This window comes from Nymphalis io, chromosome 2 (genome assembly GCF_905147045.1).
Source record: "Nymphalis io chromosome 2, ilAglIoxx1.1, whole genome shotgun sequence".
NCBI lineage: Eukaryota > Metazoa > Arthropoda > Insecta > Lepidoptera > Nymphalidae > Nymphalis > Nymphalis io.
Window position 1 is genome coordinate 2,668,739 of NC_065889.1, and position 21,867 is coordinate 2,690,605.

General features: G+C 32.3%; 1 protein-coding gene across 1 annotated transcript in view; it reads left to right on the top strand.

Moving 5' to 3' along the window:
* The first annotated feature begins 4,855 nt into the window (after nt 1-4,855).
* The window catches only part of LOC126777298 (phosrestin-2-like), a 41,371-nt gene continuing 24,359 nt past the window's right edge, over nt 4,856-21,867 (top strand). Inside the window, exons 1-5 of the mRNA XM_050500309.1 lie at nt 4,856-4,892; nt 8,318-8,482; nt 15,921-16,041; nt 18,173-18,320; nt 20,594-20,747. Coding sequence (XP_050356266.1) covers nt 4,861-4,892; nt 8,318-8,482; nt 15,921-16,041; nt 18,173-18,320; nt 20,594-20,747 — 620 coding nt within the window. The 5' untranslated portion in view covers nt 4,856-4,860. The remainder of the gene's footprint in view (nt 4,893-8,317; nt 8,483-15,920; nt 16,042-18,172; nt 18,321-20,593; nt 20,748-21,867) is intronic.

The window sequence follows — 21,867 nt, forward strand, 5'->3', positions numbered from 1 at the left end:
ACAAGCCGATATCATATTTTTTTAACAGTGGAAAACGGACTATTTTCTTAAAAAAATAAAGTATTAATCTCCGGAGACTCTTAAACGTGGAGATTTAGTGTAGTTTTACTTCCAAGCCGGATTACAAAACTGAAATTGGAACCTAAAAAACTACAAGATAAGATAAATAAAAATATAAAAAATAAAACAATTCTCTATAAATGGTTAAATATAATAATTTGGTTAATAATTTATAGTATATGATATTCTTTAGTTTAGCAGATAGGCAGATGGCAAATAGGCAAACCTATATTTGAAAAGATTAATCCTTATTTATTCCTATAATGTAATTTGTTGAAGTAAATATTTCATATGGCGCAATCATCTATGTTTATATATAAGAGAACAACTGACTGACTGATATTTCCACGTACCAAATTACTGGGTCTAGCACCATGAAAAACATTATGGTTCCTTTTACATAGAAGCTAGAAAAAGAAGATAAAAGTTTGTATGAAAATCTTTTGAAAGAAAGAGCTATGAGAATTAGTATTTAATGAAACAATTCTGAATTATGAGGCAAGCGAAGGCGCGATTTAAGCTTATAATTATTAATGTGCATTCGAACTACATCGGAAATTGATACTTTTAATAGAAAAATTCAAAACTTACTGGTTGATGAATGTTACTATTCCGTCAAGGAATTTCTGGACGACACCCTCGCATGAACTAAAATGTAGTTTTACTAGCTGATGGGTTGTTTGATAGTGGTCTGACTTATAGTAACAGCCTGTGAATGTCCCATTGCTGGGCTAAGGCCTCCTCTCCCTTTTTGAGAAGAGAAAGGAGAAGGCTTGGAGCTTATTCCACCACGCTGCTCTAATGCGGGTAGGTTGAATACACATGTGGCAGATTTTCAGTGAAATTCGACACATGCACGTTTCCTCACGATGTTTTCCTTCACCGTCCGAATTTCCGAATTATAACAACAAATTAAGCACATAAAAATTCAGTGGTGCTTACCCGGGTATGAACCCACGCTCATCGGTTAAGATTCACGCGTTCTTACCACTGGGCCATCTCGGCTGATGGTCTGACTTATTCACGCAATAACAAATTATTAGGTATTAAACCATTTGTGTTATTTGATCTTTCTTGTATATTTATATTTAATATTGAACGCCTTTGTAAAGCAGCAGTCTGAAATTATATTAATTGTCAACGTTTTTTAACCTTATTTTTCTGGCGTGTATCTACGCTAATTGAGCGAACAATATTCTGCCAATGTCACGTATAAAATAAATGAATTGTAACCTTATGTTCACAATAAATATGTTTGACATTAAAAGTATTTGATTTCAATAAAAAAAAACATAAATAATTAAAAATGTTTTTTATCGGATTAATTAATTGATTCCCATTAAGCAAACCTTGCATATACACACGGACTAATTTGAACTGTTAATAATTAAAGACTTTATGAAGCTTAAGTATAAAATTTATATTCATTCACTTTTAAATGCTTCTAAAATTTCACTTCCATTTTACAAATAAAAATTTCACGTAAGCCCGTTCCACGTTTTTCCTGCCTGCTTCATATTTATAAGTTATTTTAATCCAAACATTATCATTTTTATTTTAAATATCTTACTTGTAAATTTATTTAATATGAATTTTATAGAAGGTGTTTTTTACAATGTTACAAAAATATAGATAAAATAATTATGTTTTGATTTACAAAATGAGCTCAAAACAAAGCTCAGTCTAGACGCTCTTTATAAAACCCCTTAAATTATTATACTCCATGCCTGCGTCAACTTAACATTAACATATTTTTTATTCCAAACCGGTGGTATCTTTACCACCTAATATAAGTATAGTAAGATGAGTTAAAAGTACTTATAAGAGCCTGCTTGAATGTAACCGGTAACGAAACCTTTATCTAAATCTAATCTAAAGATTTTGAAGGACTCTCATTGTGTAATATCTAAATCACAACTGTATTTGGTTACAGAATGATAAAAGTCAATTATATTGCGACGAATATTAGTAGCGAACTATCACGCGAGTCATGTAAATTAATTATACGACTCATAAACTTCGCATAAAAAAATCTCACTTGTAGCTTAAGACATTTTTACATATTACGATGTCGTATTTGTTTCAGATAAACGATATATATATATATATATATATATATATATATATATATATATATATATATATATATATATAACAACGAATTTATGTCATCACGATTGAAATATGTAATGCTAATATATGTAAATGACTGTGTATCATTCATATGATCTAAAAATTTGTAAATAATCAAATATCTTGAGAGAATTTTTGAATCATGATATATTAAATTGGATGTTACCATCATTGTTTTGGAATGTAGATTCTAACTAAAAGTTAGAAGAATATTATACCATTGAATATATATAAACTATGTATATGAAAAACAACCAATACATATTCCAAGGCTTTTTATTATATATATATATATATATATTATATCATTGAGTAATAAGCGTTATTTATTGGTATTTTCGGCATATTTTAATTAATTCAATGAAAAGCTAATTAGCCTATAAAAAAATTGTATAAAGCGAGCTTGAACTCCAAGGTACATAGATTATTTTTTTATACCAAACACCTGCCCGTCCCCCTAACAGGGGAGTGAAGCCTCGGGCGAAAATTAGTGGTAAATATACGTTGAAAATACAACCGGAATAAAAACCGTGTTATTGATTTAATGTCAAATTAAAAATGTATTTCATTCTATTTCAGTGTGTATAAAGAGTTAATTCACGAATAAACTCAATCATGCAGTCGCTTGGACGGCCTTGTTTCGATTTTAGATTACAGAACTAATTTAACTCAATCATAGACTCTCTTACCGAACATTGAGAAATATATTTATATGGGTAAATAATTAAAATGTATGAAAAACGCTGTTTGTATGAAAAAAACTTTATATGCTTAAAATAATTTTACATTTTAATTTTTCATTTGTATTGCGTGTTTGTGCATCTATTTGTGTTTTAATGTATTTTAAAGAGTGTGTTTCTATATTATATAAGCCAAAGTAACTGTATCTGTCTGTTACGCTTGCAAGGCTAAACTACTAAACCGAGATTGATGTAATTTGGTATTAAAAAAGCTTGTACCATGGGCTTACGAACATAGGCTGCTTTTTTTTTGTAATACCCACCCCTAACAAGTGGGCGAAGCCGCGGGCGAATACTCGTCATCAATATAGGGAAAAATGTTCAATTTTTTTTTTGTTACTCAGTTATTTTTTTTTATATACGTAGAGATAATTTATCAAAATCATTTAAATGCTCATAATGTTATAAAACTGTAAGCAATATTTATTGAAAGACACATTCAATAAATATCGGTCAACCCACTTATGAATTAATAAATCAATTTCAATGAAAACTTTGTTGTTCTCTGGAGCGGTTGTTTCATAATATATAATCGTACCTTTGACGAGCTTTTATTTAAAGCTTGAATTCACTTATATGTAAAATTATATGATGTAATAAGATTCGAAACTGATATTCTATTACTGTAGCTACATATTACGTACTACTAGCACGATGTTATATATATATTTACTAGCTGTTCATACCAACTTCGTACGGTTTCAGTTACCCGTAACGCAACTTTCAAAAGTTATCGAATCGATAGCGCTAACGAATAGATAAACCACAAATAAAATAAAGTAAATAATAGTACATCAGAAATCGGGCTCAGTTGTTGAATTAAAAATGTGACGAAAACAGTGAGAAAAATCACGAACAGTAAGACATTACAGTGTGATCATCCAATGCTGAATGAGACGGTGGAAACGCAGCCTTACGCATAGTGCTATAATAATAAATAGTAAAGCACCCGTGTGCAGTGATTCCACGTAACGCTGTGGATTGTTTTTTATTGGAAATATGAATGATGTGTACGTATGACGTTAATTTAATACATTTTAATACTTTTGTTATCATAATAAATAACATAAATAATAATAAATTTATTTGGCGCTAGGGCTACGTGCTAATTCGTCCAATCTGTTGGGTAGTAGTATAAGTTATAAGTAGGTAGGTAGGTTTATAGTTAGTAGTGTAACCCGAATACGGCTTGTTAGTGTAACTACAGGCACAAAGGCAACTTCTTAATTACCAAGGCACGTGCAGGCAAGGCAAGTGCACTGGCGATGCATGGAATGGTTAATATTTCTTACGTCGCCAATAACTATGAGCGGTGTGGACCACTTACCATGATTTGACCCATTTGTTAGTCTACTAATCTGCTTAAATAAAAAAATCCCTTGCATGTCTTTTTCATGTACATTTAAAGTGCTATACAGAAATACTAAACATTATTATTTATAATTAACCCATTAGCTAAGAATCTTAACCGAAGATTCATGGTTAAAATCCGAGCAAGCACCACTAACTTTTCATATACTTATATTTGTGTTTACAATTAATCTCGTGCTCGGCTGTTAAGAAAAACATTTTAATTATATAAGCACGTGTTGGATAGAATTTCACTACACGTGTACACACGAACTCACATTTTATCAGCGTAGAAGAATAAGAAAGAAGGGCTTTGTACAGTAATACTTTTATTTACAACATATATAATACAAAAGTATAAACGCGGTTGTTGAGTACTTGATCAGTTAATATCTATGGCTATCACCAAGACGAGACATCGGAAGCGCAGGGCACTACCTACATTTTCTCGAAGCGTTTCGTCGTATTTGGACAGTGTTAGAAAGTCCAAATTCTCCGCATATTATTATTTATATGAGTTATTTTACTTCTATTATATATATTTTTAATTTTTCCAGAACGTCAACGGCGTGTCGAAATGACTTCGGACAGCGCGCTGAACTCTCAGCGGTAAGAAAAAATATATTTATTTATAAACTTATAGTAGGATTTAGCCTTTGCTTTTGTAACGTCTCTTTTTTATAGAAAAGGAAGGCGGACGAGCATATGGGCCACCTGATGGTAAGTGGTCATCAACGCCCATAGACATTGGCATTGTAAGAAATGTTAACTATCGCTTACATCATCAATGCGCCACCAACCTTGGGAACTAAGATGTTATGTCCATTGTGCCTGTAGTTAGACTGGCTCACTCACCCTTCAAACCGGAACATAACAATAACAAGTGGTACCTACCCAGACGAGCTTGCACAAAACTCTACCACCAGTCTGCGCCCTATTTTACGTAATTCCGAATTTATTTTTTATTGCTTACTAATAAACAAAAAGATTGCAATTAATATATATTGCAACCATTAACTATAATTGCCAATGTAGATGCAGCAACGTTACTCGGGGAGTTTCATGGTTCAAATTCGCTCCCGGCTCCAGCAAGCGCTTTCATCGCTGTCACGTATTGGCATATTCATGCTTGAATTCGTTATCTTACAGTCTTTACTTATCTATTGTAGATGATACTGCTCGGTTGATGAAATTTGTTAAAGCTTGATGATTACGGTCACGTCGGTCATTTCTATGACACAATATATTTCTATGGTCACAGACTAGCCAACTACGTAGGACATATTATAGTGTGCAAGTGTGTTTGCAAACAGATACACTCATAAAATCCGATGAGATGGCAAATCCAACAAGACCGGAAATAATTTAGACGCAGGCACACAGTTCCAAATTCCACTGAGCAATTTTTGCTGAAAATCCTGATAACTTTTTATCAGCCGGGGTTCAAACCCTCGGGACCTCAGTATCTGCAGCCTTATATCCAGCACCTTCACCAACTAGAGGCAATTAAGCACTTGTAGCTTAAAATGATATCAGAAACATTCGCCTCGATGAACGTTCACTGGAGTGAATATTCATTTCTATGTCAAATACCAATATCCCACAATATTGGATAGCTTAATTATTTCAATTGCTACTTTTGTCTCAATTTTTTTGAATAGCTATATGTGAGTTGCAAAATGAACGAACAAAGCAATAGTCTTATTCCATCTGCAGTTGATCACAAATCGCGCTGTAACGGATGGAGTTAATATAAGCAAAACTTTATTATGCGCATATTATTCTTGTCATTACTAATATTATAAAACAGTACATAAGTTTGATTCCATGATCTACTTTCGCGTCTTAACTCACTGTCATGAAAGTTTGGACGGACCCAAACCGTTTAAAACAACGAGACAAACAAAGGACAATATGTACTTTATACGCCTGAAATAATAATTCTACAGAGAAGTCGAAGGTCACTTTGTAATGAGCTTAAAGTAATGTATCGAGTAACGAACAAAGAAGTAACTTTTGTTTAATAAAACTTGTATTTGCTACTTTTAGATTATTTTTATCCCAGAATTTAAATATGTTAAATAACTATCAACGGCTATATATTATCACTAGCTTCCTCCCGCATGTGAGGAGGGCAGGTGTAAGTGTTAAGGAAATAAATAGGTCTTTCTGTGCACACCTGACAATGTACAAAATTGCAAAATTTATCGATGATCAGTTGATAAATTTAGACGTGTAAACGTAACAAATAAGTAAACTCACTTTCGCATTTATGTTATATTAGTTAGAATTAATTTCACAATTACTTATACGCAATTCAAAGCCTATTATATTAGCTTTGATTTAAAGTTATGCGACCTCCTACGAACAAGTAATAATGGGTTGGACAGGCCTAATTAATACCAGAACTGTCGTATCAAAGTTATATTCGGATATATATCTGTACAAAACCTTGATTATATTTCTTCTGCTGGATAAATGTTCTATACTTTCGTTTAGGGATAAGCTAAGTAACGTTGTAAAAATAACTAGCTTGGTATTAAATTGGTACTCAAGGCTCATCACAAGGACAGACATAATTTTTTTATCAATCCAATATAAATATTGTCAGATAGTAAGAGTATTATCTGTTTTTATATATGGCTATTTTGTTATAAAAATGTAAGAGCAATAAATATGTCATGATTTATTATTTATTAGGAGATCTAACAGCTTGTATATAAAGTTATTTAATTAAATTTTGTATTACTCTTAAAGCCAAAATGGGAATTCACAAATTGTTATAAATAAATAACAAACAAAAAGTAAATATTAAAAATTACAAGAGTAACAGTAAAAGAGTAAACTACTATAGTGATGACGGAAAACAGTTTAGCAATTAATATTGGAAATGGAGGACATTAAATAAACCGAGATGGCCTAGTGGTTAGAACGCGTGTCAACCCGGTCAAGCAGTACTGAATTTTAATGCTTAATTTGTTTTTATAATTCATCTCGTGCTTGACGGTGAAGAAAAACATCGTGAGGAAACCTGCATGTGTCTAATTTCACTGAAATTCTGCCACTCTGCCACCGCATTGGAGCAGCGTGGTGGTATAAGCTTTAAACCTTCTACTGAAAAAAGGAGAGGAGGCCTTAGTCCAGCAGCGGGACATTGACAGACATTTACAAAAATTAATATGTACCATGTAAACACGTTATTTTAAAATGTTAATCTGAGTATTTGAAATTAGTTTATACAACGATTTTCCGAATAAAACTGTCTAAATTTTTGCTGATACGTTCGTGTAATATTCCAGAAATAGTGTGATACGTAATGTTGATACAGGCATCATAAACTTGTTATACCTTGAGTAGATAAAATAACTTTTTTATGAGAATATTTTTTGCTATAAGCAATATATTTGGAACATATTTGTGAGTTAAACGTTGTTATAAACTTATTAAATTGACCTTGGGAAATAAACGGTAATTGTAATACTTTTCACATATTATTTGTAGTCGAATAATCATTGAAAAATGAAACATGGATGTATTAATACAAATCTGTCACAGTTTCTCAATCTGAATACAGTTGCTATTATCCTCCAATTAAATAAGAAATTTACTTTTAATTAAACACTTAATTTTTTATTTGTTACAGAAAAATCAACAAAATGCTAACTCCCATGATTTTTATCATTTAAATACGTATATGATATATTTTGTTATAAATTTAATATTTTAATGTATTAATGGTCAAATTTAAATTATACATAATTGGATTATTCCTTATTTATTTATTTTAGAAACTATGTACATTTTTATAGTACACAAAATTGAAATAAAGATATTTCATATTGATATTTTATATTAAAAAAATATATATATTTATGTATTTCGTTCTGTTTAGCTTATTACCATTTACCATGTAAACCACCTCCCCAACATTAGGTTCATAGTATTTAATTATAAATAAAAATATCTTATATCATGTATTCGACATAATCAATTACGTTGATTTAATTTTTACTAAAAATGTATTTTTTCTGCAGCGTTTTCAGGAAATCATCGCCGAACAACAAGTTAACCCTGTACCTGGACTCGAGAGACTTGATAGTAGAAAATGGCACTATCGACAAGATCCAAGGGGTCCTGCACGTGGATTCAGATTGCTTGGAAAACAAGAAATTATTTGGACAAGTCACATTAACTTTTAGGTAAGGATATTTATTTATATTATCAAATAACACCACACCAGATCAGACTGACCACCTGGTTATTATATATATAGAATCATTGACGATATAAGAAAAGCCTTTTTTTTCTCCCAATGTAAAGTCAAAATGGCTATAAGAAATAGCCTAAGGTATCTGGGAGGTGGTAACCACTACTTGGTTGCTATTTACTCGTCAGGCTTCGTAAAACACAAACCAGGAACAAAATTAAAATGAATGATTTAATCACATGAAAACTGTTTATAAATAATAAGAGATGAATCACACTGTTCATAAATAATAAGAGATTTTTTTTAGTGAAAATCATTTCGTTGTTTCAATTTAAAAATAAAACTTTCAGTTTATTCCCACTCGCAAATAAAATATCGGGTAACATTGAAATATTTATAAATACATTTCGCTTCAGGCTATCAAAAAATATTTCTCAATATTCAATATTTCCTTAGACGCAACGCTCAGCTTAATGTTTGATTTAAATAAAAACTGTCAGCTCTGCTTTGGAGGACACACATATATAGTAATTCCGAAAAATCTTATTCGAAAATGACTTGTGCTTGGAAGATCACTTTAAAAATTATCTTGCCAGCAAGCTAAGCAATTCCATTCACTGATCCAGATTCCACTGAAACTCTCTTTCGAGAAATTTGTAATAAAGTAACTTTTTTGATTATTAAGAACATATTCAACAGTATTCTATCTTTAATATAATCATGTTTAAAGTATAGTCTGTTATAATGTGAAAATTTTAATCCTTATCAAAATAAATAACATATTAATTGTTTTACGTAGATAAACATTGCTTTGTATATTTTTGAATCCGAACTGGGAGTATTTATATTTCATTAGCATAGTACTGACAAATAGATTATCAACGAATGTTAATAATTCTTTGATTGAAAAATATCATATAATAGCAATAGCAATAAAAAACAATGATTTCAAAACTAACTACCTCTTTTTAAGTAATAATAATTTTTAAATAATTCGTAAAAATTATATATCGAAGAATCAACCTAAAAAATAAAACATTGCTATGGAAGATTGGCGTCACGCAGGCTTGTCGTAAATGTTAAACAAATTCTATCTATTCAGTTCACACCGCCGATCCACAACAAATAGTGTCTAAACTTAGTGTTGTTTAAGGCTTTATTTATTATATAATCTGTACCCAAATCAAAATAAATAAAATTAAAAAAAAAACTTAGCAATTAATAAAATGCAAATCACATTTTCACCTAGCGGTATGTAACAAATGAAAATTTTGGTTCTTACACGAGATATATTTTAAAAGATTACCGTTAACTAAATAAAATACGAAAATGTATCTTTCAATCTCTTAGCGCATATATCTTGAAAGTTTCGACGAACAAGTGTAAGTACACTTAATCTACAAAAATATCATTAACTAGTTTCCGTCCACGTCTGCTCGTATGTGGGAGGGGTGGAGGGCATTAGGTACCCTATATCCTTTTCTGAAATAACAAGTGACAAACTCACTTTCGCTTTTGTAATATTAGATAATTAAACTTTTTTAAATGAAAGTTTTCGTTACATAAACTTATATAATCAAATGTACATATCAAGGATTGGATGTATTTATGCTATTATTAAAAAACAATATTATAACATCGATCAAATTTAGATCATGGTGACCTATTTTAAAGACTAGTCGTCCGCGCAGGAAGCATTATAATGCACATGTTTATGTGCAAAAACACAGGTGAACTCTCAGAAACCGATGCGATAAGATTGCAACACGACCGGCGACAGATTAAAGGTGAAAAACCCGTAGAACGTTCGTCTCACAGAGCCCTCACGTGAGCACCCTTTTTCTCGGCCCGTCAACTGGTCAGCAACTCTTATTATAATATAACTCTTATTATAATATAATCTGTTATTTGCCCTAATACTCAAGGGTATTAGGGCAAATAACAATACACTATACAAAAAAAATACTGACAGGCTTAAGCCTACGCAAACATAAACTACGCTATTGCGCCACTTGCGCCAGCCTTAGAGCACCTAGAAATCGTTCAAGATCATAAATTATATGCCTAATAATTTTAAGACAAAAATTGAAACGTATTTTTCTCGTAACGGGTATTTGGTACAACATTTCATAAAATTAATCCTTTAATTATAATTTATATTGAAATTTGATGAACTCAGTTTATTGCGGATTATTCAGATATTTCAATAACAAGGTAGGCGTCACATTATTGAATCTAATAAATTGACTCCGGCAGCGAGCTGCGGCTTACCATGACTAATCACAAGTAATTAATTGAGCCAAACTTAGAAGATGCATTTGTCATGTTGAAAATTCAGTATTATTTTGATTTATTAACTTGGTTTAAATAAGCCTAGCTCGGGTAAATAAATATATACTATGTATATTGAGTGTAAATTACTCATTTAATAGACAAACAAAAAGTCAAGAATGCTAGTTTATAAGATGTAATCGAGAAAACCTCAATTAATTTATAAAAATGTGTAATATTCATTGTGAATGTTTCAAAATTTCTTATTTTGATAATATGTTATATTATTTTGTGATTTTTTTATGATAATAATCTTGCATTTCTTTTTACTCTATCCGAATAGCACTAGGAAGAATATATTTTCTTAAGTTATCTTATTCGCCTCAACTAGTAACTTTTAAAATATAAATCCTGTTACATCTTCTCAAAGACATTTTTACTAAATAATATGTGTAAAAAAACATTGTAATGTATTTTATATTTTCGTGAATTAGTTTCATCAATAACAAAACGGAAAAACAAGGCCAGTATGAAGTTAGACTCTCTGAGTGTTTCCGCTTTTTTTTTAATTTTTTACACTCAATATGTTTATGAGCTAGAAGTTTTTGTTACCGGTAAAATTAGCCCAGCCCCTTCGATGCTCTTCCTTAGGGAAAAATTACACAAATGCCTCTTTTCCGCCGGCGGTAATGAGGACCACGTCTAGTGTCCCGCAAACTTACGTGACGAAAATTGAATGTTATGAGCTAGAATATTTAACGTACATTTAATTTTCTAATACGAACGAAGCGTCAATTTTGCAATGGTTTACGGTAAAAGTCGGAGGGCTGACCATAATGCCTTTGCCTATTGTCATCCCCACTTCTAACGAAAGGTTTACACTTAATTAGAGGGGTCAGTAGAAATATTAGTAATTCCTTTAAATTGGCATTGTTATTAGTCTTTAAAAAAACTAAACACCAAAACGGCGTCTTAGCATTAACGAAAACTATATAATCAATAAGTTTTAATGTTATAAAAGATAAGCATCATTAAGCATTGAATATGATAATTTATTTAAATATTTGGAGCTTAAACATCGAATGTATATATTAACCATATTATTGACGAGCCGGTTGGCGTGGTTGGTAGAACACTTGCCTTTCACGCCGAAGGTTGTGGGTTCGATTCCCACCCAGGACAGACATTTGTGTGCATGAACATGTCTGTTTGTCCTGTGTCTGGGTGTAATTATCTGTATAAGTATGTATTTACAAAAGAAAAGTAGTATATGTAGTATATCAGTTGTCTGGTTTCCATAGCACAAGCTTTGTACAAGCTTAATTTGGGATCAGATGGCCGTGTGTGTAAAATGTCCCAGGATATATTATGTCCTAAGATATTATTATTGACATCGTATTACATAATATAATACTTTATACATGCATTGAAATCAATGACGCAAATTAAAATATTCGACATAATATTTGAATATTACATTTATGCTAATTGTTGGAAATTCAATTTTTATTAGTGTTAGTTAGTTTATATTATTATTATTAATATTTATACGTCCCAGCTTACCTCGTTGGCCTACTGTCTAGCTTAAAAGTCTGCAATCCCGATGTCCTGGGTTCGTATTCACGCCCCGGTTGGATTAATAAAACAAGGTATTTAATAGATTGTAATTTTAAGTTGATTGTCAGCGTAAGATAATCGAGCGTAGGATTATCTTTCCTGTCTAGAAATAGTATATAGTATTTTTTACTAGAGGAAGCATGGAAGACTTTGCCAGGAAGATATCGTTGTAAGTGATATATATATATATATACACTGTTTATAAATTGCAGTTACTAGAAAGTCTTAATAAATAAATCAATCAAAACTTTAGTAGCTTTTCTGTCGAGAAATTATCAGTAGATTCTTGGAGTCCTAAACTCAGTAGTGTTTACATTTCCATGCCTCGGTAAGGACGTAAAACTGTTGGTCCTACGCCTGAACTCTTTCCAAGTTACGGTTTAGCGTTCCCTTCGGATTACGAATGCGCACTTGTATCTGCGGACTTATTGTTCACCCTTATAAATTTTGCGTAATTGACTAGCCTCCCTTGAGAATAGTAACCGTGACTGAAATCGCTCAGAACTTCATTTATCTACAAATAGGAAATAAATTTAAAAAAAAAACTGATTACAGTAATTAAGGTGCAAATTGATTACATACTGTATTTTATTGAATAACTCATTTCGAATGTTTTCTTTGTAAAACCAAGAATATATCAAGAAAATATTTAATATAAAATCAAAACAATAGAAAAATTTCAAAACATGCAAATCATATCATAATTCAAATTTTTAATAATGATTACGTTAGAATTTCAATGGGTAACACAAATTATACTTAAAAGAATAATAGATAAATAAGACATCATATTTTTAAATAAGAAGAATTAACAGACTTAGTGGAGTAGTATAGGGTCGGAGGGTGCGGTCCGCAATAGGCGGCACTTTGGCGGGGGTAGCAAAGTTGCCGAACAAAAATTTTATCTACCAACATTTTGTTTCGTAAATTGTTACAATAATCGTTGTATGGGTGATTCAAGGTTTCTCAATAACTATTATTTAAAAAACATATTTTGGTTCAATTTTAATTTAAATAATAGAATTCTTATTATCATGTCCCTATTTTTTATAATCAATTGCAAAATAAGAGTATGGGATCCACACCGGATGCTATTCAACTACGCCACTGAAAAGACATAATTTAAGCATTTCTATCGTATAAATAATTCTTACACCTATATTTCTTTTCCTTTGTAAGAAAATGTAGATTTGTATACCTTACGGAAGTTTCATTGAGAGAGTAATGATCAAACGGAAGGAAAAGGCTCAAATAATTTTATAGTTTTGCTAAAGTTATGAATTTACTGTTTTTCTTATGTATTTTTTTAAATATTTGGTCTCTCATTCAAAGTGTTCGATGTATAAAATCCTTGTGTTCATCCAAATTGTCTTCTACATGATTTTAGTCCACTTATGATGCAAAGAATATGAATAATGCAAGTTAATAATATTTACGAATGTTAGCCGTGACGATGAGAAGACCAGATCATATGGGCCACCTGATGGTAAGTGGACACCAACGCCCATAAACATTGGCATTGTAAGAAATGTTAACCATCGCTTACATCGCCAATGCGCCACCAACCTTGGGAACTAAGATGTTATGTCTCTTGTGCCTGTAATTACGCTGGCTCACTCCACCAAACAAAACCGCAATTAATGTTAACGCTATCCGATTCAAAGGGGAAATGCTGCTAGCATTCTTGCTACCATTCCAAGCGTTCATGACTTGCTCATTTATAAATGAAGTGGTAGTAAATTAGTGTAACTATAGGCATGCTAATACCCTTGTAGCATCTAAGATTGATATAGCATTTAGTGTAACTGTGAACTATTTTTTACACTACATAACATGAGACCACATCTTAGTAAGATATTTTAGTAATGTGATTGTCTTTTGGAAGTCTGAATAAATTTCAAAATAAAAATGCAATATCGTCTTGCATATCCAGTTAAGAGGCACCCTAAGGCTCTTTAAGTAAAGTGAACGATTGCCAAAACCAAGATGTCAGACGCCCTTGACATAAAGGAAAGCGGCCAAGTTTCATGAATATTGTATATCATTATTTTTTCTACGAAAAGTATCTTTATTTCAAATCCATTTTATAAACATACCTAGATGTTTTTACGAAGTCATGTAAAAAGCTTAAAATTATAATTCTTCAAAAATAAGTACTTCTTGTAGAAATATATTTTAAGCTAATTGGCGGTAGGGCTACGTGCAAGCCTGACTGAGTAGGTACCATCCACTCATCATATACATATTCTACCGCCAAACAGTTATATTTATTGATGTGTTTCGGTTGGAAGGGTGAATGAGTCAGTGTATCTACAGGCTCAAGGGACTAACTTAGTTCCCAGGGTTGTCAAAAACATTGCGTGGCGCATTGCTGATGTAAGGAATGTTTAATATTTCTTGGCGCCTATGTCTATGGGCGGTAAATATATAATAATATAACAATCTGAGGTCAAACTTAAAATCAATAACGCGTTTTTTGATATCACCTTAATTTGTTTTACTGTCCAACCTTCCAGGTTTTACTAAGCTAAATCTTCATCTGTCATATTTTTCAAGTAACTCAATAATTTATTGAATGCATAGAAAAATAAATAAAAAGTAACATTGTACTTCTATAAATTGTGATTTCCATTAGAAATAAATTAGGATCGAATTTTGACCAATGAGCGACTATCTTGTAAGGAATTCCTTTTATAATTCTTGACGATGTCGCTGAATCGCAAATTGTTTGTTTTCCAATTAATCTTGACAAACCTTATTATTAAATTCTGAGAACCTATAAGAGTACTGATAAAAAAATTAAATATATATTACTCAGAATTTTATTTCCACGACTAAAATCCATTCGAATTGTAGCCGCATTTATATTACAAATACCTAGGATTTTCATATATGAAAATATTTTTATTATATATAACGGAGTGTGAATATATTTTAGGGTATGAGTTATTAAATATTTAATATCTGATACCGAATAAATAAAATAATACAGTCATTGGTTGTCTTTTGACGATATATTTACTAAAAATCGCTCAAAATTACATTTATTGAATACACCACTGAATTTTCATGTCCTTAATTTGTGTTAATAATTCCTCTCGTGCTTGACGGTGAAGGAAAACATCGTGAGGAAACCTGCGTGTGTCTAATTTCATTGAAATTCTGTCACATTTGTATTCTACCAACCCGCAGCGCGTTGGAATAATCTCCAAACCTTCTCCTCAAAAGGGAGAGAAGGCCTTAGCCCAGCAGTGGGACATTAACATTCTGTTATTGTTACTGCTCAAATTTAGGATACGTATTTTATACAATAAATATTATGGATATCATGAGTAAGTTATTGTATTTTATTAGAATAATAACAATCGAATTCGCATTCCAAATTATAGCTGAAAATAGTTTTGATAATATATATATATATATATATATATATATTTGATAATATATATATATATATATATATATATATATATATATATATATATATATATACAGTAAATACACAACTCACATTATTTTAATTACTTTATTCTGTTAACCAGATATGGTCGCGAAGATGAAGAAGTGATGGGCCTCAAGTTCTGTAACGAGGCAATTATGAGTCTCGCGCAGATATGGCCGCTGCATTGCAACCTTGAAAAGGAACCGAACACAGCGCTACAGGTAACGTAAATATTTTTCACTAGCCACCTAACCAGCTAAACAGTTTCATTTTCGCACGCAATGTTCACAAATATTGAGTTTGTGTAGATTTACATATATTTTACGTTAAGCAAAATAGATATATCCAGAAATTATATACCAAAACTTACCCCATAAATATTATATTCGTTTGGTTGGAACATCATGAAAATGAAGTCTGATGATAGAACTCTGAGGATTTAATGTGAGAATAAAACAGATAGCATCAGAGGAGTAATAAACCATCTCATAAGTCTATATTAGTGGTCACTTTGACCAATAACATTGGTACTTACGAAGTTTTAATATATGGGCGTTGGTGACCACTTAAAATCAGGTGGTCGATATGCTCGTCCGCCTTTCTGTTCTATAAAAAAAATCATATAATACGTAAAATTTTGAGACATAATTTTTGAAGAGATATGGCTAACTGTAAACAATTGTTGTAAAGGTCACGCTTTGATTATTGAAGTAGTTTCGTTGGAGGTAATATAAAAACAAAGTTATGTCGCATGCTTTTACTTGTGAAAGTTGATACTTTATTCAAAGCTTTAAAAAAGTGGAATGCTAATAAGTGCAAATAATATACGCGCATTAATGAGATTAATAAACATTATCGGAAAACTGAAAACTAATGCTTCTACATAAATGATAAATTATTCAATGCGTATATTAAGCAGAAACTGTTCGAGTATATTAATGGAGCTGGAAATAGTCATAACTTATATTGTGTGCGACTACACATAATGTCTTTGAATATGCCTAGTAAGTTCAATTACGACAGGTTATGCCCACAGAGATGGTCGAAACCGAGATGGCCCAGTGGTTAGAACGCGTGAAACTTAACCGATGATCGTGGGTTCAAACCCGGGCAAGTACCACTGAATTTTCATGTGCTTAATTTGTGTTTATAATTCATCTCGTGCTTGATGGTGAAGGAAAACATCGTGAGGAAACCTGCATGTGTCTAATTTCACTGTAATTCTGCCACTTGTGTATTCCATCAACCCGCATTGGAGCAGCGTGGTAGAATAAGCTCCAAACCTTCTCTTCAAAAGGGAGAGGAGGCCTTAGCCCAGCAGTGGGACATTAACAGGCTGTTACTGTGTGTTACCTATTCAGATGGGCTTGCATATAGCGCTACCACCAAATAAGCGGAATAGTGGCGACCACTTACAATTTGGTCTATTTCTGCTAAGAAAACAGCAATACTTATAACTGTGTTCCGGTTTGAAGGACGAACCACTAGGAATATTACATCTTGGTTCACAAAGTTGATGGTGCATTGGTAACGTAAGGAATGGTGATATTTCTTACAGGGCCAGTATCTATGAGTGGTGGTGGCCACATTCAGGTGGCCTATCCGATTATCTATCTATCTATTTTATAAAAAAAAACACTGCTTATAGACATTAGCACTGTAAGTAACACAAGCTATTCCATACACCGCAAATGCATCACTAATAATGGTAACTAAATCTGGTACGACTGTATTTGGAACGATTTATCTTATTTTCCTCGATTCTGTTGTATTCCTATAAAACGAAAAATATCGGAACCCAGCCATGTATGAAATAAAACAGCAGCTTCAAAACATAAAGAACGCAACAGATAAAAAAAATATTCCGACAAAACGCTATGCGGAAATTTTTGGCTATTTCTAAAAATAATACGTTCTGCGTTAAAACATCGTACAACAACACAGCTCAATGTTTTTTTACTATTTCGTTAGTAAATTTACGACTGCGATGGATTTTTCATTACTGTTTACACGCACACACATACACAACGTATTTACAAATGTTTACCAAGAATATACACAAAGCCAAGCCGGGATTGCCCAGAAGCTAGAACACGTGAATTTTATTCGCAGATCGCAGGGTATCACTGTGTTATTATATGACTTATTTGAGCTTTAAAAATAAATTCGTTGATTTTCATACATAATAAAGAACTATATCAGTCAGAGATGTTTAATGGCTTCTTAAGTAGCTCGCTATACTAAGTCTAGCGATCCATGTATTCCATTTCAATGCACTTGTTCATTTTAGCTGCATACATATTATATGCATAATGCCACATAAAAAATAGTACAATTTAATTTTTGTTCTAGGATGCACTTATCAAAAGGCTGGGGGCAAATGCGTTTCCGTTCCATTTAGAGTTGACTCCGTTGGCGCCGCCGAGTGTTCAGCTCGTCCCTGCGAAACAATATCACGGAGCGCCTATTGGGACATCGTACGACGTACGAGCGTATATCGGTAAGTTAATAACTCAAATTACTCCGGACTGAACTAAAGGAACAAGTTTTTTTCTTTCTTGTATAAATATGTATATTTTAAATAATAGCAATTTGGAACGCTATGAGACCTTTTCGTTGTTTGTCTAATGTTTTTCATTTATGGCGAGCTGGCTCAATTTCATTTAACTATAACGGTATCTAATCATTATAAAATATTTAGGAATTACACATACAACACATACTTAATATATTCTTGGTATACGTCTATCCGTAATCCGTAATCCGTAACAGCCTGTGAATGTCCCACAGCTGGGCTAAAGGCCTCCTCTCCTCTTTTTGAGGAGAAGGTTTGGAGCTTATTCCACCACGCTGCTCCAATGCGGGTTGGTGGAATACACATGTGGCAGAATTTCAGTGAAATTAGACACATGCAGGTTTCCTCACGATGTTTTCCTTCACCGTAAAGCACGAGATGAATTATAATCGCAAATTAAGCACATGAAAATTCAGTGGTGCTTGCCCGGGTTTGAACCCACGATCATCGGTTAGGATTCCCGCGTTCTTACCACTGGGCCATCTCGGCTCTTACGTCATTACGTCTATACGTATACCTTATATAGTTAACATAACTGGTAATATATACTATATATTTTCCAATCATTACTTAGTGTTCTTTTTCGCTTAAAATAATAATATATACACTATTTTTATTAAACTTTTTTATTTAAAACATTACATTGATACAACTTTTGTCATTTTTGTATCTGTGGTAAATTAAACATAACATGCATTGCACAATGAATTACACCTTCACAGTATTATTTATAATCTATGACGCTACATGTCGGTTTTACCGAACTTTTAAACGTTGCACAGATACTCATATAAATCAATCATAATTCTTTTATGTCGCTATTATCAGAAGCATTTTATACTATATACATAAATATGTAATAAGCCGCAGGCAAAACTAAGTTAAAAATAATTCATATCGTAAATTTATATTGCATAAAAGTGATTAAATTTTAGTATCATAATTCATACTAAAGTCGACAAACTCGGCGACTTTTCTATATTTAAGCCTTCCTCAAATGCACTTAAATAAAAGTCTTAAGTCGTAAAGGGCGTCAAATGTAAGAAACACGAGCCATCTATCTTTCTCTCGGCACGTGCGTGAAATATAAAATATTAGAGTTGTCTGTTTTGTTTCGACGCATAAATATCTCGAAATAACACTTCCATATAAAATACAATCGACGAAGATTATTTCGAACATCAATAAGATATTTATAGATTACGTTAATTAAATGATTATCACATTGAAAAATATTTTAAAACACTTATAAGTCCCGAGTTAAATTGTAATACAGTCGAAATATTTTTTTCGACATCTTCGTCATATTTCAGCCAATTTACAGAATACATTAATATATTTTTTTTCATTATAATATATTTTTTATTATTAATTTTATTTTTTACATTGATTATGTACAGACATTTTTATTTAATTATATACCTAAACATTTTTCGTGAATCACTCCGTCTATTGGTGAAAACCCTATGAAAATCCGATTGCTAGTTTTTGAGGTTAAATCGTTCAGACAGACAAACATAGACTAGGCACAGAACTTTGTTTTATAATATGTAGTGATTAGCGCAACAATAATAGTTCGTAAAATAAATATTAAACAAATAAACACGTATAAGGAAAAAAATAAATTTATGTAGTTTACGATCATTGAGCACCATCGTGATTACCCTCCGGCCAGGGCTGGTCGAAGGCCTAGGGCACGCCAGTGAGCCCGATCTTTGAGCTCTGATTTTGCGTATGTCATTATTCCCAACCTGAGGACGTTCTCTCATGTTTGCGGTCTTCACTCGTCAACTCAATTGGTTATCGTTAACTGCCCGTTGTCACTTCAGTCTGATTATTCTCGGGGCTATGTCGGCGATTAAGATCTAAAATAATTTATTTTCTCTCAAATCACTTATTTTTTATTGAGTTCCTTCAGAAATTAATACCGTGCTAAAATTATTTTGAGGCATGGCATTGATAGTGATATGTATTCTATACATACCTTTTTATATAATAAAGTATAAAAATCTCTGTTATAAAAATTTAAATAATTACATATTAAATATATTTTTCTCCAAACTCGTTACAACATTCTGAACCAGTAACTTTGTACTTGAGTTTTATTTTATAATTTTTGCCAGCCAAAAAATTTGTTCACGATTTAATGGGTTATTATTTCATACTTAATATTACACGAAAAGCTTTTATTTCTTTAGCGGAACGAGCAGACGAGAAAGTATCAAGACGCAACACCGTCCGTATGGGCATAAGAGTACTGCAAGGTCCTGGCAAATCATCTGCAATGCCGCCAGTATTACCGCCATCACCGCACCGCTCGCTCAGTACCCTTGCACATCATAATGTACTCAGGTAAGAACCTTTTATTCTTATTAGTCACGTAAGTATATATGAACGGTTTATTTTGGGTTCAGCAAGCCTCTGTAGCTGGACCCTTGGTGGATCAGGTTTTGTGAGATTCTTACCCGTTAAAACCAAAATCACTGTCTTCGGCACGGATCGGAAAGGCTGCTAGCAAAGATCGTGTCAATAAAATCTATTCGCGGCCCTCCCCGTGCTCTGCTCCATTTCATCCTCGTAGAATGAAAGTTAATCCCGCCTCTCTGAACTCCTTGCTAATGCGTAGAGCAGCGCGAGGTACGGCTGCCGTCCTTCATTAAAGCCAGCTGAAATAAAATACCTGAGAGAGCAATCAGGCAGTCGGCAATGTAAGAAAATAATTATAGCCGTTTCTTACATCTTAAGGTTAGGTAGCGAAGACGTCGTGCCTCTTTTGATTTTACATCTAGCTATTCTGGCTCACTCACTTTTAAAACCGGAATACAGCAATAGAAAGTATTTATATTTAGCGGTAGGATAACTGATGATTGTACCTAAGACAGAATTACATGAGTATATTATTTTGACTTTATTGATTTATATTTATGAGAACCAAATCGAACAATGATCTTAGCGTTGACGTAATTACACAACTAATAAATAAATCCCTTGAAGTAATTTTAAGTTTAATTTTTAATCTAACATATTTAACTATATTTCTTGCCGAACACAGATATCACCCAGTAGGTAGGGCTTTGTGCAAACCCGTCTGGGTAGGTAACACCCACTTATTGAAATAAATAGAAGGTTGAATGGGAGCCAGTGTAACTACAGCTACAAGGGACATAACATCTTAGTTACTGAGGTTGGTGGTGCATTGTCGATGTATGGAATGGTTAATGTTTCTAATAGCACCAATGTATGGGCGGTGGCCACCTATCATATTATTATTATCAGGTGGCGCATTTGCCAGTCCTGAATATAATATAAAAAAACACCAAATTAGTAATTGCCTATTGTATTATATCAATCCTCATGGAACAAGGGTAGCAATAAGCAGCATATTTTCTTCGTAAACAGAAAGATGTTTTGCCCAGATTGCTGGGCAAAACATCTTTCTGGAAATCTTTCATTGGAAACAGATGATCAATTC